The following is a 20,580-nucleotide window of genomic DNA, read 5'->3' as shown; positions in this document are numbered from 1 at the left end:
TGGGGCTGGGGGGGAGGGGGTGCAGGTGGAACAACTGCCGGTGCAGCCTGCTCAGCCACTGGGGGAGCTGGATAGGCTGGGGGGGGGGGGGGGTGCGGGTTACGTTTTGAAATAACATGTCCCCACTCTCATTTTCTCCCTCTTCCCCCTGTAGAATAGGTTCCTTCTTAGGTTTTCTTTCAGATCGCTGCACCATAAGGTGGCAGCCCTCTGACTCCTTTTCCTCCTGATGCAGTAACATAAACGCTTCTACATACGGAATCTCATCTCTTTTCCCTGCTCTTTTGCAAAACACTTCTAACTGCAAGATCGTATAATTGAGTGAGCCATTCAGGGGCCATCGTTCTTCTGATCCTAACATATATTGGGTCCACAGCCTATGACAAGAGTATATCATGTCTTTCCTAGTCATAGGCTCACGGCTATGTTTTGCCCATTTATCTAATATATGCCTCAAAGGGCCCTCTCTCGGGATAGATGGAGTATTTCCCATTTTTATAAGTTTGATAACACCGAAACACAAAAGACACAGACAAATTCCAACACAAAAGGCACAAACAAATTCTAGCATCGATGCACACAAAACCAAAACAAAACCATGACCAAAACCAACAAACTAGTTCCCAAATCAGGTAGACTTACCCTACAAAACCAACAAACTAGTTCCCAATGAACCAGTTCCCAAAATCAGGTAGAGTCCAACAACAATTCCCCTCTCCAACAGGGTACCCCAACCAAATTGGCTTGTCCCATGAAGGAAAAGCCCAAACAGAGGGGGGAATATGTTCCCTGTGTGCACGCCGGAGCGACTCACCCTTCAAAATCGAGTCCGTCGACTCGTAGAAGTTTGTCGGTTCCTTGCTTCAACTGCCAAGTGCTGGGGTAGCCGGTGCTGCTTCAGGGAACTTTGAAGGGAAGATCCTCAGGACAAATGATCCTGGCAGATGCTAGGGCCTCGTGCCGATATTCCCCAACGGGAACCTGCTAGCCACAAGCAGCAAGGCTCCCAGCTGGCTCAGCCAAATCTGTTACCGAGTCCAAGCTCACTCTGCTTGCCGCACAACTGGCCAATAAATCGGGAGGCGAGGTGCTGAGGCAAGGAATACGACTTTATTCGGAAAGTCGGCAGACCGAGAAGATGGCGGACTAGGGTCCCCAAAAAACCATCTTATCAGGGTCTGGATGCCAATTTCTTTTATAGAATCAGAGAGGGAAGTAAAGTAAAAAGGCAGACTAGAGAGGGAGAGGCGGGGAGGAAGTAAAGTAAGAAGGGCCATCAGTCTTACAAAACATCTCCTGAAATGGCCAGCCTTGGGGAGGGGAAGTGTGAATTTCTTCTTTCTTGCAGCCATTCACAGGTGGGCAGGGTTCCCTGAGAGAGGCTATGATGTATGATTATAATAACGAAAGCAACGAAAAGCAGAGGCTAAAGTCAAAGAAACAGATCCAACATGGAGTCAAAATTGGCTCCTCCCTGTTGCATCCCCGTGGGACCACTGCACAGTGTGAAGACTTGCCTCCACCACTCCCGCAAGTTTCTCAGTTGCCTGAGAAAGCCCTTCTCGGCTGGGAGGAGATGTCCCTTCTTCAGAGCTAAAAGCTCTCATGTAATATTTTCACTTTTATCCCAACAAATTCTTGTACAGATAGCTGATTTGAGGAAACACGTCAGGTCAGCCTCCTCCCTAACCACTCAGCCCAGACCGCTCGGTATCTTTCGACTGAGCAAATCCCAGTGTCTTTCAACTGGGCTCTCCTAGTATCTTTCAAATGGGGAGTCAGGTACCTGTTAGACACCACCAAATAAAACTCAGGATCTTCAACCAATAATCAGGAACTCCAAGAACCAGGAGAGATTCATCCGAATTTGTCTGGATTCTCCGAGGAGGCAGATGGGCACCAGAGGCCTCTGCTGGTCCAGATTCCAGATCCTTGTAGAGTTCAGGTGAAGGAGAGAAGTCCGCTCTAGGTCCCTTCGTCAGTCACCAAAACTGTCGACTGAAAAAAAGTGCACAACCTTGTTGACAAAAATTAATCAATAGTCAATCTATGAAAGAAGTGGAAATTTTTACTGGAGCCAAATTTGAGGATTATAACCCAGAAACAGCATCTCAGAAAGTTCTGAGAACTGTTCCACCCGTTAGACGTCAGAGTTATATAAGTTTTTTGAAGCAGAGGGCTCTACGTTAAATGACGTATTATTGACAGTTTACACAATCCAGACCTAAATGTCATCGTGGCCCCTTACAAGATCAAGAGGAATGTTATTTTTTTTTTTATATAGCTTTTATCTTTAATTTATTTATTTATCTTTGGCTGTGTTGGGTCTCAGTTTCTGTGCGAGGGCTTTCTCCAATTGCGGCGAGCAGGGGCCACTCTCCATCGCGGTGCGCGGGCCTCTCACCGTCGCGGCCTCTCTTGTTGCAGAGCACAGGCTCCAGACGCGCAGGCTCAGTAGTTGTGGCTCACGGGCCCAATTGCTCCGCGGCATGTGGGATCTTCCCAGACCAGGGCTTGAACCCGCGTCCCCTGCATCGGCAGACAGACTCTCAACCACTGTGCCACCAGGGAAGCCCCAAGAATGTTATCTTTTAAGGGGTTGCCTTGTTGATGGTAGGAGAATGTTGCTCTTTATGGTTGAGCAGGTATGTCTGACAGTGGGGGAGGTTTGGTCGAGACATAAGGCAGATACACGGTGCACACTAGGCAGGGAGAGGAAGCCAAAGGGCAGAGAAAATTTTTTGTTTAAGTTTTTCTTGTCTTGCATAAAATATGAATTTTATTTCACAGCCTAAAAGTTGAGAATTACGTTTTTATTCAACAGACTTAAGCCCAGAAGACAGCCTCTCAGCTAGCTCTGAGGGACCGCTCCGAAGTGGCAAGGAAAGAGCCAGGATGTATAGGAGTTTTTGCAACAAAAACCAGATGGTCAGAACATCAAAAGATTACTGTTAATTAAAGAAAACCAGACATCCCAGGTTAATGAGTTTAGCGCTTTTCTCTGTACAAGATGCCAGAGTCAGGGCTGGTTGAAATCATTCCTTTGAAATGCACCTTAGCTATCTAGGGCCAGCATCCTGTTCTTTCCATTCCTGAATCCCCTCAGGGTGCACTGTCGTGGGCAGCTGCTGTGGCTGAGGGGGCAGCCCATTTGTCTCCATCCTGAGCTCCCTTAGCGCTCACCATTGGGGGTGGCTATAGGGCTGAGACGGCTGCAATATCCTTTGTTTGCTGAAATGGCAGGCAGCCATATCTTTGTCTACAATTTCCACCCCTTCTATTTAATGCTTATTTTGGTGATCCTATTTTTAACTTAACAGAGCCCTTCCTTGTTCACTTTTTGTTGTTCTCTTTTCAAAGCCCTCTCTTCTCATTTTGTTATACGTCACCTTGACATTCTCAAGATCAGAAGTTTAAAGTTATATGTCTTCTGTTACCTGAGTTAGTTCTGTTTCCTAAAGGAGACTTTTCTTTCTATTTTTAATCTTATCTTTGTTTATCACTTTCATGCTGCTGGTTTTCTTCATTTGTATAGTGTTCTTTAATTGTTCATATTTCAAAGTAAAGGCCAGGTTGATTTTTCCAGGTAACAGATGTGGGTTACCTTTGTTGTTATTATATGCAGCTATCATTGCCCACTAGGTCTCTCCCATGAATAAGAAGTTGAGTTGAGTATGTGGCAGAGATAAGCAGACAGAGGCGCAGGCTTTAGGCTGAGAGCCTTTATATTTAAGGATTAAAAGAGCTTTATTCCAGGATGCCTACTTCTACCATAGCATCCCTAATTCTCTCAAGGGAGTTCTTTTCTTTTTTTTTTTTTTTTTTTTTTTTTTCTTTTTTTTCCTTCAGTGGGTAAGAAAACCCTCTCTGTTTAGTTTGGAGAATGGCTGCCTGAATGTCTCTACACTGTGTTTGTGGGAAGGGATGGAGAACTGGTCTCACCCCATAGCTCCCTCCTGTATATTTTGTGCTGCAGCTTCTCAACTCCATTTAATCCATCAACACACTTCTATCTGCATTTCATCTTCCAAAGCTTTTCTGTTTCATCTCCTCTACTGATCTTCCCATTTTCTTTTTTGTTATGAGGCTTTTCCCTCTTATTAGTCTTTACTATCATTTTATTAGGGCCTCAAGGGAGAGGAAAGATAAAAATATGTTCTCAGAACACCATCTTGAAGCAGACATGCTCATGACATTTTTTTCCTCCGCTAGCTCTTTCCTGTGGGCTTCCTGAGGCCCCCAAGAACGGAATGGTGTTTGGCAAAGAGTACACGGTGGGGACCAAGGCTGTGTACAGCTGCAGCGAAGGCTACCACCTCCAGGCAGGCGCCGAGGCCACAACAGAATGTCTGGAGACAGGCCTATGGAGCAACCGCAATGTCCCCGCCCAGTGTGTCCGTGAGTCCTTGGGTAGGGGAGGGGGGTGTGTCAAAGGGCTGGGTAAGCAGCTGAAAAGATTCCTGCAAGGAGCGAGCTAAAAATCCAGTAATGGGAAAAGACATGCCCGTGGAAGCTGGGGACTCAGAGTGCTGAGACAAGTGGGTACTGCCATCTACCAACTTGGGTTCCCATTTGAAACTGCTTCAAAGCGTTGATAGACCATTGCTCCCTGAGATGTTTCCATAAACCATCACAGAATGTAGGAATGACTGGTCCACTTCCTTTTAGATGGGAAAACTGTCAGAAAGTTGGCATGAATGTCCTTTGATCACAAAACTCTAAAATAACAGAGATATACTTCAGTTTTAAGGCCAAAGTCGCACACTGGCAGCCTAATGGGCTATGTCTAGTCTGAAGATACAAGGTTTTGTGTTTTTGTTTTTGTTTTGTTTTGGTTCTTTGGCCTATGCAGTGCTTTATTAAAAATTTTTGAATTTCTTCCCAACATTTTAAAATCAGAAAATTTTACATAAAAATTCATATTTCTAGCTTCTCTTGAAAAAGACAGATCTGACCAATTGGAATTTGCAGTCTCACATCCACAGTTCAATACTGACTGAGTGCCACCTCCCTTTCTTTTTTTTTTTTTTTTTTTAATTTTTGTTTATTTATTTATGGCTGTATTGGGTCTTCCTTTCTGTGCGAGGGCTTTCTCTAGTTGCGGCAAGTGGGGGCCACTCTTCATCGCGGTGCGCGGGCCTCTCATTATCGCGGCCTCTCTTGTTGCGGAGCACAGGCTCCAGACGCGCAGGCTCAGTAATTGTGGCTCACGGGCCTAGTCGCTCCGCGGAATGTGGGATCTTCCCAGACCAGGGCTCAAACCCGTGTCCCCTGCATTGGCAGGCAGATTCTCAACCACTGCGCCACCAGGGAAGCCCTCCCTTTCTTTTTTAATTGGGCAGATCTGCCCACCCCAGGTTGCGAATTCCCCACCCAGCTCACTTCACTCATTGACCACACCTGCCTGGGGACTAACAGCTCTTGGATTCATCATTAGTGCATTACAGCCTCCCAGTCCCCAGCTCTGGGTCGTCAGTGTCTTCCATAATTAATTTATTCATCCTCCTCTCTGCTTTTTACCTCCCCAGCTGTGACCTGTCCCGACGTCAGCAGCATCGGTGTGGAACACGGCCGATGGAGGCTCATCTTTGAGACGCAGTACCAGTTCCAGGCCCAGCTGATGCTCATCTGTGACCCTGGCTACTACTACACTGGCCAAAGGGTCATCCGCTGTCAGGCCAATGGCAAGTGGAGCCTCGGCAACTCTATGCCCACCTGCCAAAGTAAGCCCAGGAGGGCAGGGTGGGCAAGTTTGGCACAGTGCCTACACCCTGAGCCGTCTCATACCTGGGCTGAATTGGGGAGGGGGAGAAGAGGAGTATAGCCAGGGATTGCAGTGAACCTCCTTCTGAACACTCACCTCGAACCAGGAGCTGGGGAGAGGCCTATTCCTTTAAGGAGGCACTTCTCAGCATCTTGTCCTCTTATTAAAAAGCTGCCTCTGTCCAGGTGAGCATCCACTAATTCATTTATTCCACATTCATACCAGGTATTGTAGAGGTATGAGGAGAAAAGATTGTGGTTCCTGCCTACAAGGAGCTGAGAGTCTACTGGAGAGACAGACAAATAAAGAAGCAAGGATAACAAAGTGTGATAAGACCTATAATGGGAGTGTGTATAGGGGGAATGAATATAGAGCAAGGGACCAGGCCACCTATGTGTGCCTGCGTCTCCTCCATTGTAAGTTGTTTTTCTTTGGTTCTTTAAGATAGTTTCAAAGCTCAGGGTCCCTGGGAAGCACCTCTGAGATGGAGGTTTGTTAGAGAATGCCCTTGGGATCACCACCTGGGGAAGGGGAGGGGAGGGGAGGAGGAGGGGGAAAGGGGAAAGGGAGGGGAGAGTGAGGGGAGAGGAGGGGGATGGAGAGGGAGGGGAGGCAAGAGGAGGAGAAGAAGTAGGAGTGGGAAGATGGAGAAGGTGATAGCTGATGCAGTATCAGAGAAGGCCTCAGCTGACCCTGCAAAGAGCTCTGAATCTTGGTGGCCCTTCAGAATTGTCACAAGTTAGGGCAGGAGGCCTTTATACTTCCACACTGACCAAACACTGGGTGCAGGCTGCCCCAGGAAGAGAGCATGACCTTAGGTGGGAGGACTCTTTAGCCAAGGCAGTCTGAAGAGGGCTCGCAGCAAGGGGTTGTTTGCCAGCAGCTGGGGAAAGAAGTCCTTCAGTCCTAAAGGGGGTCTGAGTGGGTCAGCACAACATCCACCAGTAGGGATATTCTGATGCAATTTACTCAATCAGTAAAGATGTGATAGAGGAAGGAAGTGCTTGTGAAGGGACAGAAGGAGATCACTTAGGGCACAGGGGGACATTTGAGACTGGGTAGGAGGAGTGGTATCTTCCCAACACCTATGACCCAAGACACTGTTACCTTTGTTCATCCAAGTCTAGACTCCGAAGTGGAACTATGTATGTGACAGAGTAGGAGTCACGAGCGTGGAACAGCTTCCTTACAACGAAGGTGCTCACGTCTCAGTGCAGCCAGCGGCGTCTGCAGCGCTCTGTGGAGAAGGAGTTGAGGTGCTGCCGGGCTCGGCAGAGGGCACAAGGAGAGTGCCTGCCAGCGTCTGCCCTGGACGCCGAGGAGCGCACCACCGGGTTGCCATCTCTCTGGCGCCGTGGTTCCTAACAAGGGTGCACATCCAAAACCCCTGAGGAGTTTTGGTTTTCTTTAATACACATGCTTGGGCCATATCTCCAGAGATTGTGAATCGTGGGTCCAGAGTGCAGCCTGGACATTTTTAAAGCTCCTCAGGTGCTTCTGGCGACACCTCCAGTTGAGAATCACGGGCCCAGCGTAACAGCACAGCCGTCACGGTGGCGACCCATATTCTGGTCATGAGTCCCATTAGAGTAGGTTAAACAGATCTTATTTTTGTCATTATTCTTGCTAATCAGAAGCGGCACGTGTCCCGTCTCTCGGGGCTGGCTTCCTGAGCATTTTGTGGTCTTTGTAGTCATCTCCTGTGGAGAGCTCCCCATCCCGCCCAATGGGCACCGCATCGGAACCCTGTCCGTCTACGGGGCGACGGCCATCTTCTCCTGCAACTCCGGGTACACGCTGGTGGGCTCCAGGGTGCGAGAGTGCATGGCCAACGGGCTCTGGAGTGGCTCCGAAGTCCGCTGCCTCGGTAAGTGACCTCCCTGGACCTCTCCTGTCCCTTTTCCCCTCCTCAGGACAGGTTAGATCTTTCCAAAGCTGCATTCCAATCTTTGAACAGTACTGTTTTACCTACTGTCATAAAATGCTTAATCCAAACAGCTAGTGACATCTACCATAACCAAAACCCTGAACTAGCTTCCCTTGGAGCACCCAAAAGAATGCAAAGAACTTCAAGTCTGAGGAGACAAACCTTTGAGGGGCTCTCATTCTGATCAAAAAGACACCCCCTTCTTATTGGCCCTTGTATGATGGGTGAAGCCCCAGTCCCACCTCCAGGGACACTTTACAGACACATTCTTGCAACACACCTAAAATACCATTTATATTATTGGTTTTTACATAAGATCTTAGGGGAAAACCCAGACGAACTTTTTGACCAACCTAATATGTATTAGCAAATTTTACACACATATGTATACAAAAATACAATATTATATGTACTATATTATATAATAAATAAATATTTTTGTCATTAGCTTGTTTTATGACAAAAATATATCAATGCATGACAAAAGCATAAAAACCAACCTGGCTTACAAAGGACAGAGTTATCATTTCCCCCATAGTTAATCCAGTCCCTGCCTAAACATTAGATACTAAAGTTCTCTCTTCTCTCACACCTTTCTTGGACCCCTCAACTCCAAAGGAGGGTCCCAGCTACACAGACCCAACAGCATAGATTGGACGGTCTGTTCCAGAGTGTACAGTGCTGCCCTCCCCCTGTCTCAGGCCTCTGTTAGAGACACAGTCATGAGTTATTTCCACACAGAGCCAAAAAATGCTAGTGGCAACACTAGAAATACACTCTACCTAAACCCCATTTTAAAAAAATAACTCACCTAGGTTTATATTATCTGTGTTCCTTGCCACTCAAGAAAGAAGGATGAATTTAGCTGAGCCACCTGGTCTTACATGGTTATTTTCAACACGACCAGACTTTTTTTTATTCTTTTTCAAATTCTTTTCCCATTTAGGTTGTTACATAATATTGAGCAGAGCTCCCTGTGCTATACAGTAGGTCCTTGTTGGTTATCCATTTAGAATATAGCAGTGTGTACACATCAATCCCAAACTCCCTAACTATCCCCCCACCCCCACCCCGTTCCCCACTGGTAACCATAAGTTCATTCTGTCAGTCTGTAAGTCTGTTTCTGTTTTGTAAATAAGTTCATTCACAACTAGGCTTTGACTGCTTTAATGAGACCACGGTGCCCTCCATGCAGTCGATGCTCTGGAAATGCTGGCTGATGAGAAAAAGAGGGGGACGATCCCAGAGGCAGGGCAGTAACAGTGATCATTTCTCACCCATGTACAGACACAGAAACTAAAGCTCAGAGATGGGTAGCCATTTGGAATGCAACCCTGGGATTTGGGGTTGCCAAGTCTTCAACACCACTTCTATCACGTCTAGGATTCCTGAAGTCAGTCCTGGATGCTGCAGTCAGGGGGAGGTGGGAAAAACGATGGGTAGTCCTTTTCCCCACTGTCCATGTCTCCCCCTCCCCTCATTTGACCAAGTCCCACCTTATTTTCTATACGCTCCTCTTCAATTTACTCTCTTTTCCCACATCCCACCATAGCTGGACACTGCGGGACCCCTGAGCCCATCGTCAACGGGCAAATCAATGGGGAGAACTACAACTACCGGGGCAGTGTGGTGTACCAGTGTGACGCTGGCTTCCGCCTGATCGGCATGTCTGTGCGCATCTGCCAGCAGGATCATCACTGGTCAGGCAAGACCCCTTTCTGTGTGCGTAAGTATGGTACCCACTCTCCCTAGTCACGGGCTCAGGTGCAACATGGACTTTCTCTTGTGTTGTCTTCATTAGGTTAGCTAGAGGTTTTTGTATGTTTTGTTAATGTTTTTCAAAGACAATAATTACATCTGTTGTTTTCAGTTTTCTGCATCATTAATTATTGCTTTCACCTTTATTATTTTCTTCCTTGTGATTAACTTCTTTGTTCATTTTCTTGCTTTTGAATTAGGAATTTAGTTCATTTATTTTCAGTCTTTTCGTTTTTATTGATTATTATGGATATAAGTGTTTAAGGCTATAAAATTTCTTCTGATCACTGCTCTAATTATATCCCACAGATTATAAAAATTAGTGTTTTATTATTTCTCAGAAATTCTGTAATTTTGGTATTAATTCCCCCTTTCGCCTAGAAGTTTTTTTTAATAGAAGAGTGTGTGGTTTTTATTTCCAGATGGAAGGACCTTTTTGATTTTTACATTGATATTCATTTCTAATTTATTGCACTGTATATAATATTTCTACTTCATGGAATTTACTGAGGCTTCCTTTGCAGCCTGATATTTGATCAGTTGTTATGAATGTTCCATGTGCATTTGAGAAGAAAGCGTATTAGTGTCTTAAGTTCTATATATAATCATAAGACGTGCCTTATTGATTTTGTTGTTTATGTCTTCTGTATGCTTACTTATTTTTTTGTCCACCTGACCTGTTTGGTTCTGAAATTTGTGTTTCAAAGTTTTCTTTTATTAGTGTTCTTCTATTTATCCTTGCATTTCCCATAGTTTCTGTTATGTAACAGTAATTGCTTTATTTGGTACATAGATATTCATAACTATTATATCTACATTGAAAATTGTGGTTTTAGCCTTTAAAAATATCTTCATTATCACTTTTAGTATTTTCTAGTTTGAACTGTACTGTGTCTAATACTATTAGGCTTATGCCTCCTACTTTCGTCCTTTGCCCATTTGCCTGGTATACCTTTAACCACCCTTTATTTTAGACTTTCTGAATCACTTAAATTAGTTGTGTCTGTTATATACATCATAGAGTTGGGCCTTGCCTTCTGAGTCAGTTTGAAAATCTTTTTCTTTTAATAGGTTAGTCAAATTCATTCACATATATTGTTATAACTTATATGTTTGGTTTTAATTGTCATGTTTAATTATTATGTGTAAAATATAATACACATATTTATTTCTTTCTCTGTATGATGTGTTCTCTTTGCTTTCTTTGCTTTGCTTTTTATTTTTTTCATTTGATATTTAGGAAAGGTTGTTAACTTGTATGTCCCTTTCCTGTAGTCAGTGCATTGACATACCAGGATCCTTTTTCAATATGTTCACATTTAAGATAGACTTTCTCTTTCTAGCAGTGACTTTAGATCAATACTCCCCTGCTCCTCTCCTCTCCTCTCCATACAGCCTTGCTCTCTACAAAGGCTTGCGACAGAAGCATGAGAAATAGTTGTGCCTGGGTTTAGTGTTTATTTTTCTACTTACACGTAACTTAAAGTTTACAGCATTGTCTGTCTTCTAGTTATGCTGCAGGCCTGGGCTTTCTACAGTTTTATTTCTTCTTCTTGTTAGTCTGCATTTTTGGGATTTCGATGGCCACTGTTTATTCTCAGTTGCCTGGAAGTAATTTGGAAAAATTTTCACTTTCTAAAGTTCCATAAAGTGAGCCTTTATATAAAGTGCAGGTTTTGTTCTTAATTTTTGTAAGGCAGGTTTTTTGTTTTTAATTCTTTTTCATTTGGTTTTTCATATATGAGATGGAACAATGAAATAATGAGCCTTACTCAGCAAGCAATGCATGAAAATTAGTCTTAATAGTTTCTTAAGTATTAGGTTTACAGAAAGGAAGACCTATCTATATTCAGTCAGCCTTCTAGATGTGTCTAAACAAAACATGTTTGGTTTAATCCAGGAAATGCAAATTCAAATGCCTTTAAGAAATTGACACAGAACATGTGTGAAAAGATTTGGGTTACAAATAATAGGGAATGTTGGAGTCTGAATAAATAGAGGATGTCTGCCTAACCTAAGATACTTAATTTTGCACCTGGTCCTTACTGAAAGACAGTATAGTAAAGCGTTTGGACACTTGGAACCTGGTCCTAGATTGCCTGGGTTCAAGTTCCAGATCTACCACTACATAGCATGTGGCTTTAGGCAAGTTAGCTTATCTCACTAGGTCTCTTTCCTCATCTATGAAAAGCAGGTACCTCAGAGACTATTGTGAGGATTAAATAAATCAATACCTGTGAAACGGTCAGATGCTGCTGTTGCGGGTGTGATGACAGTGTGGTGGTGGTGGTGATGCCACCGCCCTGTCACATCACAGAGTCCAGGACCTCTTGTACCAAGCTCCATTCTCTCCTGGAGCACAGAGTTTTAGGAAGTATCTGGAGTAGGACGGCAAGAGTAATAGAACAAGTATTTAAAAGTGATTGCTCTGTGGCAGGTACTGTGTTAGCTGCCATCACCTATGGACTCAAAGTTTATGATATCAACCAGACTCTCAGAACTTTCCAGCTGTCCATCTACATTTCCTCAGTCAGCTCCCTTGTCCATTCTGCACAATTTCACAGCTAATTCACAATTTCACCTCCTTTCTGAACACCCATATTCTATTTGTCAGCAAATAGCAAATAGTGAAGATGGCCTGAAAGCAGAGAAGCTAGGTTTAGAACTCAGACGAGCAACTGAGAAACTGTGCCCCTTGAACAAGTCCCCAGACTCCTCTGAAACTCTCTTTTCCTATGAGGATAATGATGGTGCCTACCTCACGGGGTTGTGAGAATTAAATGAAATAATGCATATAGACCCCAATGATTATTAGCTAATCATATAATCTCACTTTCTACTGTGCAGAGAAAATAGAAGCCATCAGATAATAACCCCTTCCACTTCCTGCTTCCCTGGCTCGCACGTCTGTCCTTGTCTGCCTTCATCCTTGTCCCTTCCCTCCCATCTAGAAGGAGGCCCAAGGCTAATCCCTCCATGGGTCCCTGGACCTCCTTCCCTTCTGTCTTCCTAGTAAGCTTAGCCTGTTTTCACTTCTCTCCTCTGAACTGTGGACCTTCCATTTCTATCAATTTCCCTCAGCCTGTAAGACAGAATTCAAGAAACCTTTCCTTAGTACCTACTTTGTGCCAGGTGCTGTGTTAGGTGTTGTGGGGAAAGATGAATTGAATGTGCCGTAGTCTCGGCCCTCAGGAAATCTGGGTCCAGTGGTGCACGTGCTCGAGGTCCAGTTAAGAGCCCCCGCCCAGCAGAACTCCTCTTTTCCTTCCCAGTGGTGTGTTCTCCTTCTCCCTTTGTGCCTGTATTCCTCAGGGCCATCTGACGAGTCTTGAACTGTCCCCATGGGTCTGTGACACTCCCACCTCTTGTGAGCTTGATTTACTGCTTTGCTGACCACCCCTCCTGGTCCTTTGCAGGCATTTCGGTCAATCTGCAGCTCAGAAGCTGGTACTCCTCCCAAAGGTTTTACTCCTGAGTCCTCCTCTCTCGCTCTATACAACTGGTTATTTTAGCCTTTGGGGTCATGACCCTTTGTGAGTCTGGTGAGAGCAATGGATCCTCTCCCAAGCTGATCGCAAACACCCAATATTTTGCATATAATTTCAGGGGATTCACAGACCCTATGAAGCTTACCTCCATTGTCCCACCACTTCACTAACCTGGCAAAGTCCTGCTCAGCCTTGAGACCCAGCTCAGAGGGCATGCCATGCCCTCTGTGGACCCTCCTTAACCACTCCCTCCCTAGCAGAGGGTAGGTGCCCCTCCTGGGCACCGGCCTGTCTGTGCACCAGCCACGGCGTTGTGACAGCCTGCATCCCTGCCTGCTCTCCTACTAGGCTGAGAAGTGAGCCCCCTGAGCTCCTTGCATGTCATCAGTATGTAGCAGAGTGTCTCGCACTTAGTGCGCGGTAAACATTTAATGAAGAACAAATGGATGAATCTGTTTTTAAAGCAACCCTGTTAATGCATATTGAGATCCTTACTTTACAGATATAGGAGCTGAGGTGTAGAGTGAGTTGTCCAAAGGAAGGAAAGGACAGAGCTGAGCTATAAACCCTGGTCTGCTGGCCTCCTAGTCCATTCTCGTCCCACCACGCTGGCAGTCTTGAACCCCTGTAGTCCGTTACAACAGCACGCCTCTGCCCAGCTCTCTCTGCTAGAGTCAGGGATGCTACTCTTGGGATTTACATAAGAGAACGGGCCCAGGAAGACAGCAGACGTGGCCACAGCAAAAAGTGGGTCCTACTTGGCCTTGTTCCCCAACCTCCGTCCCTACCATTTGGGTTTGGGGTGGGGGGTCCTCATAAATCCAAGTGTTGGGATAAGAAAGCATTCCTCATGGCTCCTTAACCTCTCACAGCTAAAAATCCAGAACCAAGGGAGAGGCCTCAAAACCATCAAGTGGGAGTTCAGCCCAAAGAGACTAGGTACCAGGCAGGTACTAAACAGAATGAGGGACTAGGGCGCAGAGCCAAAGCCAGACATCCACCATTCATGACTCACTCGTTTGTTCGTTCACTCAGCAAACATTTATCTAGCTCTTCCTGTACGTCAGGCACTGGTACAGACACGAAAGATAGAGCAAGGAACGAAACAGAGCCCCGGGCCCAGGGAGCTTCCATTCAGGTAGAGGGAGACAGGCAATGAACAAGTGAAGAAGTACATGCAGAGTGTGCCCGTTGCTATGGAGAAAGGCAGGGCAGGGCGAGGGGGCTGGGCGGTACTGGGGAGGTTGTTTATCTGGTCATAAGGGAAAGCCTCTCTGCTAGTGACATTTCAGGAGGCACCTGAGGATATGAGTGCAGGAGCCAAGGGATGTTCCAGCCAAGAGGAAAGCAAGTACAAAGGCTCTGGGGCAGGAACTTGCTTGTTCAAGAAAACTCGAAGAGACCAGTGCCACCGGGTGGAGTGAACTCCACTACTGGGAGGAAGGGGGGAAAGCCTGAGCCCTACAAGCACCAGAGCACTCTTCCTTCCCTGCCCAGGGTTGAACAAATTAAAAAATGAAACAGAGTCATGGGTGGAAGCCAAAATATCCCTTTTATTCCTGATAAAGACTAAGTTGGAACCCATAGCTTAATGTGAGAGCCAAGTGGAATCTGCTGAATAAACCCCAGAACGGGGTGGATTCACACACAGTCAGAGGCAGCACTGCACTGGGGCGGGCATCGCTCCATTGCTGGGGAGAGCCTGTCTCTGGAGGAGTGGGGCAGTGCCCACAGGCCGCCGGGTCCCAAGAGGAGGAAGGCAGGGCTGAGCCTTTATTCTTCCCAAATTGCACAGATGGGCCACTCCACGTTACCCGGGGCAGAGTAAGGAAAAGAGCACAGAGAAAGGCCAGGAATTACATGAATTGAACTCCCTTCACGTGGAAGGAGTGGGGGAAGGGTTGTGTCCCCCCTAAGAGCTCTGGTTCCCACTGGTCTGTCAGAGTGACCAGTCCCTCCACGCAGGCGTGGTTAGTATTGACTCTGGCTCCATCCAGATTGGCCCAGGAACTAGGCTGGGTCTGCATCACATGAGGGGTAGTCACCAGTGTATCTGGCAAAGAAGAGTGGAGTTGGGGAGCCAGGGGATAAGGGAGAGGAAACGAGGCGGGAGGGACAGAGAACGACGCTGTGAGCCTAACACCCTGTGGAAGTCCAAGAATGACTTCTCTCAAGTTGTCCAAACGGTGGACGTGCCTTCAAAGAAAAGGGCATGTCCACATGCTGATTTCAGGGAAGCAGAATTTTGCAGCAAAAGAGACTAAGGTTAGACCTAAGGCTGAACTTCACTGATGGGTATGAGGAACGCCAGGTGAGGAGAGGATGGACTTTGGGGGATATGGAATAGCGGGAGGGCTTACCTCTCTTCTATTCTGGTTACAGCGATTACCTGTGGACACCCAGGCAACCCAATCAACGGCCTCACCCAGGGCAGCCAGTTCAACCTCAACGATGTGGTCAAGTTTGTTTGCAACCCTGGGTATGTGGCTGAGGGGGCTGCTCGGTCCCAGTGCCTGGCCAGCGGGCAGTGGAGCGACGTGCTGCCCACCTGCCAAAGTGAGTCACCCTTCTTCTCACCTCCCCCACCCCCAGTAGCTCTGCCATCTGTGGTCTGCGACCCACAAGCAGAAGCCAGTGGATTCCATTGTGGTGCTACTTTGACTCAAATGGGGAAGACTTGGGACAGAAAAGAACCATAAATGGGGGCTTTCTCGACCCCTAGATACAGCCACGTCAAATTTCTTCCCTGGTTATATAAAGAAAGCAAAGGACGTTCATCTTTCAAAATAGAAATGGAAAACCATCTTCTGTTTACATTACGTTACTTCTGTAGACCCAATAATTCACCATTATCATATAGAGCCCCATTCTTGATGAAAGAAAAAAAAACCACAAGGGTTCAAATGAAAAATAAAAAGCAAACAGTCTAGGGGTTGGGATGAAGGGGGAGGGAAGAAAAGAAACCACGGACTCAAGAGGCAGACTCTGCGTAGAGGATATTCCAGCCCCATTCGGTCTATTTAGGAAATAGCTTCTAAAGCTTTTAAAGGCTGCTCACAGCAATGAAGGGCAGTGGAGCTGTCTGCCTCCACCCAAGAGTGGCCTGGCAGCCTAGCTGAGGTTTGAATGGAGAGTCAGACAGAGGGAACAGTGAGCGAGGCCAGCCCTGGTCTGGAGGTTGATCAAGTCTTCACAGCTGTAAGGTGTGAGGGCTGAGACTCCCTCAGATGACGGCTCCCCCTCACAGTGTTTGGGGGTGCACGGCGATTGGCTGTGCAGTGTGTCACAAGTCATTTGTAACTGATATTAAAGGACCAAATTTTTCAAATGATGTTTTAAAATCATGAAAGATACATTCACAGCTAACCTTAAAATAACATTCCTCTCAACATTTCAAGGTGCCATTTCGAGTGAGACAAGGTTCTAGGGAACACAGGGGAAATTGTCGTGACCTTGAGTTGACCTTCCTTCCATCACCTATCCAGGCAGGAAGGAGCTGAGAACTGATGCTTTGGGGTGTTGTTATCCCATGCCCCCTTCTCCTCAAGAACTGTGCTCTGTCTCCCCAACACAAGGTCCTGTCCTGTAACTTCAGCTCCCTCCGTCCCAGCCCCTTCCTGGGGTGCTGTACTCAAGAGCCGATCTTGGAAACAGACGGCTGGGGTAAAATCCTTAGAAATCATGGCCTCTGGTCCTTCTCCCCACCAGCCCATTCTCTACTCTGACAGAGTGACCTGCCTAAAATGCAAATCTGATCAAGTCACTCCATGTTTAAAACACCTCCCGAGACTTCCCACTGCCCTTAAGATAATAATAGTCTCCTCTGCTGGTTTACGGGGCCCACAGACCTGGCCCAGCCTCCTGTCCAGCCCACTCTTCTCCACTTCGTCCACTCCCAGCCTCAGCTCTGCATTAGGTCCCAGCCACACTGACCCTCTTCTGGAGTCCTCACACAGGTGCCCTGTGCCCATAAACCCCCCAGGGCACCAGACACAGTTTCCTCCAATGCATTCTTCTCTGTCCCCTCCCACCCTCTCTTTGTCTGGGTGATTTCTACCCAGTCATCAAGAGCCAGCCTAAATGCTGCTCCTTCTGGGAAGTCTTTCCTGCTCCACCCCCTGCACTGGGCTAGATGCTCTGCTTTGTGCTTCCAGAACATTCTCTGCTGTCCCTATCAGAGCACTTATCAAACAGGATAATTGTTCATTTGTCCCTTTCTCTCTAGACCAGTAGTTCTCAACTGGGGATGATTTTACCTGCTCCCCTGTCCCAATAGGGGACAGATGTCGGAAGACATTTTTGGTTGTCACAACTGGAGGGTTTCTATTGGCATCTAGGGGACAGAGGCCAGGGATGCTGTTAAACATCCTACAAGGCACAGGACTGCCCCCACAATAAATAATTATCAGCCCAAAATATCCTTCATACCAAGGTAGAGAAACCCTACTCCAGATTGTAAATTCTGTCATATCCTTACTGCCCAGCACAATGCTTGGCACTCAGTATATCACGATAAACAACATGAATGAATGAAGGCTACTTACCTGTTTTGTGACTCCAACCTCTCTGAGCCTCAGAGAGGCTCATCAGAAGCTAAAACAGCTCACACCTGAAAAGCTAATCAAAGATTTTAAGTACCAGCCCTGCCCCCCTTATGATGCATATGAGGTTCAGGTAAAATAATGGATGTGAAAGTGTTTTGAAAGCAAAAGTACACATCATCGGGCTTCCCTGGTGGCGCTGTGGTTAAGAGTCCGCCTGCCAATGCAGGAGACATGGGTTCGAGCCCTGATCCAGGAGGATCCCACATGCCGCAGAGCAACTAAGCCCGTGCACCACAACTACTGAGCCTGCACTCTGGAGCCCACGAGCCACAACTACTGAAGCCTGCGTGCCTGGAGCCTGTGCTCCGCAACAAGAGAAGCCACCGCAACGAGAAGCCTGCGCACCGCAATGAAGAGTGGCCCCCGCTCGTCGCAACTAGAGAAAGCCCGCGCGCAGCAACAAAGACCCAATGCAGCCAAAAATAAATAAATAAAATAAATAAATTTATAAGAAAAAAAGTACACATCATGGGTTATGAATAATATGGTCATTATTCTCAAATCTCACTCTGATTTTGAGTTAAGCTGCTTTGGAAACACTAAAGGATTTAAAGGTCAAATTTATCCCCCAGGATTAATCTCCCCCTGAAATACTCCTAAAAGTGGTTTAAACAGTTTCCAGAAGAGCCCACCCCCCATTCCACAGCTTTGCTGAGGGAGACATTGTATCAGGGATCTGATCACAGAGAGGAGGCATCCCTGCCCTCAAGGGATTCGTGTATTCAAACAAATCACAATCGAGTGATCCAGGTTTGTACCGGGAGCATTGAGGACAGAGAGGTTGACCAGTCTGGGAGGAGGTGGGAAGGCTTCTGCAGGGAGGTGATGTCTAGCTGGACATGGAAGAATGAATCCCTTAACCAGGTGATCAAGGTGAGGGGAGAAGTACAGCAGCCTCAGGACAAGCTCACCTTCCCAGGCAGGATCTCCTTTGTGTAGCCTGTCTTGGTCTGGAAATTTTGCTGTACTGGAAATACGTGCCTGTTTGGACTTCTGAATTCTCATTTAAAAGCGTAGGAAAGGGCTTCCCTCGTGGCGCAGTGGTTAAGAGTCCGCCTGCCAGTGCAGGGGACACGGGTTCGAGCCCTGGTCTGGGAAGATCCCACATGCCGCGGAGCAACTAAGCCCGTGCGCCACAACTGCTGAGCCTGCACGTCTGGAGCCTGTGCTCCGCAACGGGAGAGGCTGCGACAGTGAGAGGCGCGCGCACCGTGATGAAGAGTGGCCCCCACTTGCCACAACTGGAGAAAGCCCTCGCACAGAAACGAAGACCCAACACAGCCAAAAATAAAAAATAAATTAATTAATTAATTTAAAAAAAAATAAAAACGTAGGAAAATCCTCACGTCCAGGTCTCTACATCTAATCATCCCGTTTCTTTGCAGTCATCAACTGTACAGATCCTGGGCACCAAGAAAACAGCGTTCGTCAAATCCACGCCAGCGGCCCGCACAGGTTCAGCTACGGCACCACTGTGTCTTACCAGTGCAACCACGGCTTCTACCTCCTGGGCACCCCGGTGCTCAGCTGCCAGGGAGATGGCACATGGGACCGTCCCCGCCCCCAGTGTCTCTGTAAGTCGATGTTATCTACTCACAATGATCACCCGTGCCTTCTGACAGGATGGTCCATATCAAAGAAGAGCCCTCCTCTGTGTGTGTGTGTGTCTGTGTGTCTGTGTGTGTGTGTTCACGATGACAGTCACTCTGGCTGCTCTACGGATGTCAGAGAGCATCTTGGGCCCTGTTGGGTTAGTTGCCACACCAATTCTCACGCTTTCTTTGTTCCTGGCTACAGGCTTATTCTCTTTCCTCTCTAGTGCTGCCACCAACCTCTTCAGCCTCCAGGGTTCCCTTCCTTCAGGGGTCCTGGCTGCCTAGCGGGACACTGTCTCCCATTTTGCCCCCTCCTTGCTTTTCCAGAAAGACAACACATGAACCCCTTTCTCTTGAAAGACTGAAGCAGAAATGCCACCGACCCTGGAGGCAGACCGACCTGGATTTGAATTCTGGCTCTGCCACTAAACATGCTGTGTGGTTTGAAAGAAGTCCATTAAACTCTCAGGTCCTCCATTTCTTCATCTGTAACAATGATGCTGATGTCTCTTCCATAGGGTTATTAGAGGATTAAATGAGAACATCCATTAAAAGTGCCTAGGACAATATGTCTGGTATATAGTAGCTACTCAATAAACAATAACTGCTTTAACTGTAATTAGGAAAAAATATGAGGACAACATGTGGGGAAAAAGAGGATGGGGGAGGCACTCAGAATCCTGACATCTGGTTGCTAGCCTCACACATCCTGAAGAGAAAATCAGTTCCTTGGGCTCCTGATCTCTTCTCTTGTTGCTAATGATGAACCCTGTGGGTTACTCTCTCCCCCGTCTTCCCAGTAGTAGAGGTGAAGATGCAGTCCCGAGGGACTGATGGGCATTGAGCTGGTACCATTCAGTAGTCCTCTTATCTGTGGTGGGTCATGCATATTTTGTAGGCCCCCCAGTCTGGATGACTCCATCTCTTTATGCCCTTGTGCCTCTAGATATGATAGGAGGCTGGTAGAGCTACTCACCTGCCCATATTTCGCTTGCTTGAGGACCCCAACCTGGCCATCCAGCCCCATTTATGACTGACAGATCACCTGGGGTTGGAAATGGACAGCCACCTGAGTACAGTGGTGACAGCTGAGATTCAGACTGCATGGTGGTTTCAAATTGCTGTATCTTCTGGTAAAATGAGGCTTTAATCATAATAAAGTGACCCTATCTACGTTAATGTTTTCTCCCAAAGCTTATTTTATCTGATGTTAATATTGATATTGATATAATTTATATATCATTACATCAATATTATCTATAATCATTTCCTTAGGAGGATTTAATCCACTTCTATTTTTTCTTCCTTTTTTTTGTAGAGAAATATAATTCACATACCAGAAAATTCACTTTTAGAGTATATAATTCGGTGATTTTAATATATTCACAAAATTGTGCAACCATCACCACTATCTAATTCCAGAGCGTTTTCATCACCCCAGGAG

The 20,580-nt window shown here is 46.6% G+C and overlaps 1 protein-coding gene across 1 annotated transcript in view; it reads left to right on the top strand.

Moving 5' to 3' along the window:
- The window catches only part of CSMD2 (CUB and Sushi multiple domains 2), a 676,782-nt gene that overhangs the window by 610,974 nt on the left and 45,228 nt on the right, over positions 1-20,580 (top strand). Inside the window, exons 50-55 of the mRNA XM_057529595.1 lie at positions 4,213-4,398; positions 5,529-5,723; positions 7,458-7,631; positions 9,244-9,417; positions 15,320-15,493; positions 18,927-19,115. Coding sequence (XP_057385578.1) covers positions 4,213-4,398; positions 5,529-5,723; positions 7,458-7,631; positions 9,244-9,417; positions 15,320-15,493; positions 18,927-19,115 — 1,092 coding nt within the window. The remainder of the gene's footprint in view (positions 1-4,212; positions 4,399-5,528; positions 5,724-7,457; positions 7,632-9,243; positions 9,418-15,319; positions 15,494-18,926; positions 19,116-20,580) is intronic.

Source organism: Balaenoptera acutorostrata, chromosome 1 (genome assembly GCF_949987535.1).
Source record: "Balaenoptera acutorostrata chromosome 1, mBalAcu1.1, whole genome shotgun sequence".
NCBI lineage: Eukaryota > Metazoa > Chordata > Mammalia > Artiodactyla > Balaenopteridae > Balaenoptera > Balaenoptera acutorostrata.
This window is presented reverse-complemented; position numbering and strand designations above follow the sequence as displayed.